This window comes from Elephantulus edwardii, unplaced genomic scaffold (assembly GCF_000299155.1).
Source record: "Elephantulus edwardii isolate Elephantulus edwardi_28Jun2011 unplaced genomic scaffold, EleEdw1.0 scaffold00121, whole genome shotgun sequence".
Classification (NCBI taxonomy): domain Eukaryota; kingdom Metazoa; phylum Chordata; class Mammalia; order Macroscelidea; family Macroscelididae; genus Elephantulus; species Elephantulus edwardii.
The window spans coordinates 6,673,850-6,679,964 of NW_006399871.1; the positions used below are offsets into that span (position 1 = coordinate 6,673,850).

At 43.7% G+C, this 6,115-nt stretch overlaps 1 protein-coding gene across 1 annotated transcript in view; it reads left to right on the forward strand.

Annotated features, from left to right (window-relative positions):
• Nucleotides 1-6,115, forward strand: part of ANO10 (anoctamin 10) — a 145,578-nt gene that overhangs the window by 16,143 nt on the left and 123,320 nt on the right. Inside the window, exon 3 of the mRNA XM_006893056.1 lies at nt 5,219-5,338. Within this exon, the coding sequence (XP_006893118.1) occupies nt 5,219-5,338 (120 nt within the window). The remainder of the gene's footprint in view (nt 1-5,218; nt 5,339-6,115) is intronic.

Below are 6,115 nucleotides of genomic sequence, written 5' to 3' on the forward strand. Positions count from 1 at the left end.
ATTTTCCAACTTTCTGATGCATAACAAGTGACTGCAAAGACCATGGCCTGTATCAGACGCACCTTAGTCTCCAGAGAGACACCATTGCTCTTCAGTACTATGGAGAGGTCCCTAACAGCAGACTTTCCCATGGCAATGCGCCTTTTAATTTCCTGGCTACTGGTGCCAAGAGTGTTGACTGTGGAGCCAAGCAAAATAAAGCTGTAAACAATCTAAAACTTCATTACAGTGTTGTTAGGTGCCATTGAATCAAGTATGACTCATACCGACCCTATGAACAGCCAACCTGGAGCCTGTCTTAATTCTGAGCCATCCTCATCATCTCTGAGACACGAGGGCCCATTTCTGTAGTCACCATGTCAGTCCATCTCCTTGGGGGGTCTTCCTCTCCTTTGCTGACCTTTCATCTTTCTAAGCACGCTGTTCCTTTCCAAGGAGTAGCTTCGCCCAGCTACATGTCCAAAGCATGAAAGATGAAGCTTCATCATCCTTGCCTCCAGGGAGCCCTCTGGGCACACTCTTTCCAGGACAAGCCTGTCTATTCTTTTGGCAGTCCGTGGGATGTTCACCACTCTTCTCCAGCATCACAACTCCAAGGCATCCATTCTTCTTCTGTGTCTAATGATTATGTTTTTTATTGAGAGTTTTGTGAAACAATTCCTGATTATGTCTTTACTGTTTGTCATGCTAAAGTGGTGTGCTCCTGGTTAACATGCTTGGCTGCCAACTGGAAGGCAGAATCTCTGTAGATGTTCATTGAAATGAAAAATAAACAACCTAAATTAAAAAAAAATGAAAAAAATAATAAAGATGTAGCCATTTAGACACACATATGCAAATATACATGATCAGATCCATCCATGGTGCAGTTTATATTCAGTTGGTGACTGAAAGGTTGGCAGTTCAAACTCACCTGGTGACACAGCAGAAAAAAGACCTGGCAATCTGCTCTTATAAAGATTAAAGAGCACCCCCCCGCCCCACCCACCCCAGGTTCAGCTCATTGCCATCGAATTGACTGCCTCACCAGGGACACTTATAGGACAGAACAGAATAGGGCTTCTGAGACATTAATCTTTACTAGAACTGAATGTCACATCTCCCTCTCCTATAACTGGGGCATGTGAATGGTGACCCCTTGGTTGACATCTGAGCGCTTAGCCACTGGGCCACCAGGAGCGCTTAGCCACTGGGCCACCAGGGCTCCTTCTGTAAAAATTCTGTCTTGTTGCTGTTGTGTGAGAACCGACCCATAGCCGACCCTCCATTGGATTTCTGAGGCTGTGTGAGCTCTACAGGGGGAGATTGCCTACCTTTCTTTCCTCAGAACATCCAGTGGACTGGAATCACCAGAGAGGCGCATCGCAACTTCTTGTGGACTGTGCCCCGCCGCTGCCAGGACAGCCCTGTGGAGCAGTCCCCCGTGGAGCACGTGGGCTCACCATGTGTCAGGATTGACTGAATGACCCAAGACAGCTAGAGCCCCCACCCCCGTTTTGTGTTTTGCCACATACACACTTGCTGTTGTGTATAATAAGCTGTGATGGGGGCAGGGGGTGGGGAACCGAACCAGTATAAACAAGTGGTATCTTTGTAAAGAAAATGTGGTCTGTTATACCTGGAGCCAGTTAGGAGCCATGGGGTTGCTGCAGCCCCGTGGCAGTGATGGGGGGGAACGCTCTGCAGAGGCCGCTGCCTTCACTGCCTGTGGGACTCTGAGCCCTTATTGCCCTGTTGCTGGCACAAAGGCAGCAGAGCCTGTTCCTCTCAGTTACAAAGACAAACTCTGAAGAGCTGTGGGAGAGTTGTTTTTTCTTTTGAACATCCCACACAAATTGGTGACAACAGAGTATTTTAGTAATATTGTTACTGTCGTGTTTAATTTGTGGGGTCCTCCTGTGCCTAGCTTCAATTTCCTTGGATCTACAGTCGACACTCTTCGTACCAGCAGCCAGGAAATTAAAAGACTAATTGCATTGGGGAAGTCGGCTGTCCCAAGTACTGAAGACCAATGATGTCAGTCTTGCGACTAACTTGCGCCTGATCCAGGCCATGGTCTTTGCAATTACTGGCTATGCATCAGAAAGCTAGACAATGACTAGGGATGATAGGAGAGTTGATGCCTTTGAGCTCTGGTGCTGGGAAAAGTATTGAATATACCGTGGACTGCTAGGAGAACAAACAAGTTTGTTCTGGACAGGGTGAAGCCGGGTTGCTCCTTGGAGGCAAGGATTCTGAAGCTTCATCTAACATACTTTGGACATGTTGCAAGGAGGGAACAGTTCTTGGAGAGGGACGTCATGCTTGGGAGGATGGAGGAACAGCGTAGGAGAAGAAGACCCTGGATGTGGTGGATTGATTCAGTGACTGGGTTAATGGTTGTAGGTGTGTCAGAGACCATGAGATTGGCACAGGATAGAGCAGGGTTTAGGGCTGTTGTGTATAGGGTCGCTATGAGTCGCAGGCAACTCGATGGCACACAACAACAATAACAGCCTATGCCTAGTGGCAAGTAGCTGTGCTGCAATCCCAAAGGCACGGGGTTCAAGGCCACCAGGTGCCCCACAGGAGAAGGATGAGTAGTTTCCTCCCATGTGATTAACTGCCTCTGAAAACCCACTGAAGAGTCAGCGATGTGTTGGTTCCAACTCTAAAGTACAAAACAACAGCAGTAAATTAGGTTACTTAGAGCCTTTCTGGATTTACATTTAGATTTGCTTTTATTTGCTAACTGGGATTCATAATCAACAGTACCTGACAAGAGGTCACTTAGCATTCCTGAAGGAGGGAATCTTGTTGTAAGCTGATCCCTTCTTTAAATAGTCCCTCAACCGTCATGTTTTCCTTTGAAGTTAAGTAAAGCTGCTGGTAAATCACATTCTTAGTTGGCCTTTAAGGAGGTGGAAAGGTGGGAAAATGTTTTTAAAAAATCAACCCAGAAAACCTAAACAAGAGGCAAAAACCTCCCAAAATGACAGTTGGCTTTAGAAGCTGAAACCAGACCTGTGCCTTTGGCATTGACAGTGAAGAGAAGCCCAGTCATTTGGGGGCCTGGAGCGTCTTCTCTCTCTGTCCCTCAGCTCACATTCTTATTTTTAGAAGCACACAAGCTGGGTTTTATCCGCCCCTGGAAAGTCTGTAGTAGAGCTGAGTAATAGAAAAGAAGAACATCAACGTTGTGATAGTAAAATAATAATTTAGGTGCTGTGAAGCAGTTCAAAGTTTAAGAACTTGATACAATAATTTTAAAGATAGTGATAGAAAGAACAGGCTACATTCTGTGTATTCATTCCCAAATAAGGGGGAGTCACAGTATTTGTGGGTGATCTATTTTCACTCATATTTTAGTTAAAGGAAAATCCAAACACTTTAGAATTAAAAAAGAAAATTCACTGAACCTAAGGCTAAGGTAACTTAGAGTACATGCCTTTTTATTCTAGTTAGTGATATTTTGAGCATATGTCTTTCTTCACTATTAAGGAGGATTTCTTGTTTAAAAATCACAATTCTAGCTTTCAAGCTTTTTTTCTTGGTTGTACACATGAGAGAGAATTCTCAACCCAACTCTAAATTTTTACTTCAGATTCAGAATTTTCCCTGTTGTTGCTTTTGGATATTTTTATTTTTCACACATGCACACCCCACTCCATACCTCCCCCCTACTTCTCAGAAGTTAAGTTTATGTTTCCATTCTCATGGAGATTTATGAGAAGAACTCGCCGTGAGGATATGCTGCCAGTTATATGCAGTATTTCGGCCCAGAAAACGGAAATCATGTGCCATTTCAATGTTGGTGATATTTATCTCTTGATAAATTAATCTGGTGTTTAATATCCTAAATCACCTGCCTTTGGTGACAAAGTTGTTGTTGTTATGTGCCGTTGAGTCGTTTACAACTCATAGCGACCCTATGTACAACAGCCCTAAACCCTGCTCTATCCTGTGCCAATCGCACTATCTCCGACACTCCCATCCCGATTACCCCAGTCACCGAATCAATCCACCTCATAGAGGGTCTTCCCCTCCTGCGCTGTCCCTCTACCCTACCAAGCATGATGTCCCTCTCCAAGGACCTGTCTCTCCTCACAATATGTCCAAAGTAGATAGGAGTAAAGAAAGCATCTTAGAAGCCCCCCTATTTTTTAGTAAGGTGAGGGCGTGTGCTTCATTGCCCCAAATGCACAGGCATTTACGTGAGTTCCCCATATCTCCTGAGTCCACTTTCTGAAAACCTGATTACACTTAGCCCCCTCATGAGTCAGTCTAGGTAATTATGGATGAGAAAATGCCTTCTTTTCATGTCGCATTGCCAGGAGATATTGTCCTTGGCTAAATATATCTGTCTCCTCAATTTCCCCTGTAGCTATGTCGGGAAAGATAGCATAATTTATAATAAAAAAGTAATATTCCTTGATAGAGGATTAGTTAAGTTCCAGCATTTCATACAAGGGAATATTAAGGCACCATTAAAAGGGATGTATTATGTTCTATGGAAAAGGATATTATTCATGAGAAAGACTATAGAATAATGCATGTAGAATGGCTACAATATTTTTTTTTCAGCACACATTTCTGGATGTGTATTTTAGAAGTCTGGGTATACAGTAAATTACCACTGTTGTTGTTGTGTACCACTGAGTCAGAACCGACACATAACTGACCCCCCAGCAGGTTTTCAGAGGTACTGTAATCGCACAGGAGGAGATTGCCCACCTTTCCTCTGTACAGTCGCTGGTGGATTTGAACTGTGTGCCTTTGGCATTGCAGCACTGCTCCTTACCACTAACATTGCTTATTTTCCACTGAAAGGGGAGAATAACAGAGACCTTCACATTCTCATTCCCATATGATTTAAGTTTATTGTTTTTATGTTGTTCTTGTGTACTGTCTAGTCAGAACTGACCAATGGCTCACCTTCCAGCAGGTTTTCAGAGGCAGTTAATCACACAGGAGGAGATTGCCCAGCCTTCTCCCACAAAACAGCTGGTGGCCTCAAACCCTGTGCTTTTGGGTTTGCAGTGCAGCTTTTTGCCACAAAGCCACCAGAGCTCCCTAGTCAAGGAAATTAACAAAGATCCTTGAGGAGCCACTAGAATGGCCTTCTGTGTTGTGCTCAGCTTTCGGCCAGAGTGTTTTCATGGCATTTGATGACATGTCATGGACACATGAACAATCTAGGGCTTGTTTTATGGACTCTGATACGTTTTTCTCTCCATAGTGAGAAGACTGATCACCTCTGGTATTGTGATTCAGGTGTTCCCCCTGCATGATAACGAAGCCCTAAAGAAGCTTGAGGATACCTGGTACACACGGCTTGCCTTGAAGTATCAGCCCATAGGTATGTCTCGATGCCTGTTCTTGGAGAGGAGAGGAGACTCAAGAGTCGGAACAGGAAATCATAGTCAGGAACCGGATATCAGGGTCAGGAACTGGATATCAGAGTTAGGGGGAAATTATCATGGAAAGCCAGGACCTGGCAGTAGACACATTTCCTTAGGGAGGTGGTTAACACTCACATGGGCAGAGTTCACTACTGTATGTGGGAAGACACGTCTTTTGGCCCATAAGATTGGCTAAATGTCATCTTATTAAAATTACTCATGTCTTTGATGGATTGTTTCATGAAACTTAGTAACAACAAATCCCATCTAGAGGGACTGCTGTGAATATATGTCAGAATTAGAATCCAGTACGTTTTCTAAGGATTTGGACTTGCCTTTGAATGCATATCTTGTGTTTGAAAATGCCACTTTCGGCTGGGTCAAGCTGAGCTCATGCTTAGATAGTGCCAAGCCTGGACATCTTTTGAGATAGTTTAAATTGCAGACACCTTGATAGAGGTGAGGTAACATCTTGATGTGTGTTACTAGATCTGCCCATTTTTTCCCCTGAATACAATTTTAAGAATAGCTTTTGATAAATGTGTATGCATTTATGTCAATATACTCCATAAAAACTCAATTCATGGCTGTCAAGACGTAGCTGAGTCATAAGGACCCACCACTGGCTTTCTGAGGTTGGTTCAATCATAATTCTTACCATTACATACTAGCTAGGAAATGAGAGTCTTAAAGAATCTTTGGTTAAAAAATGGAATGATGATTATCATAAGAGT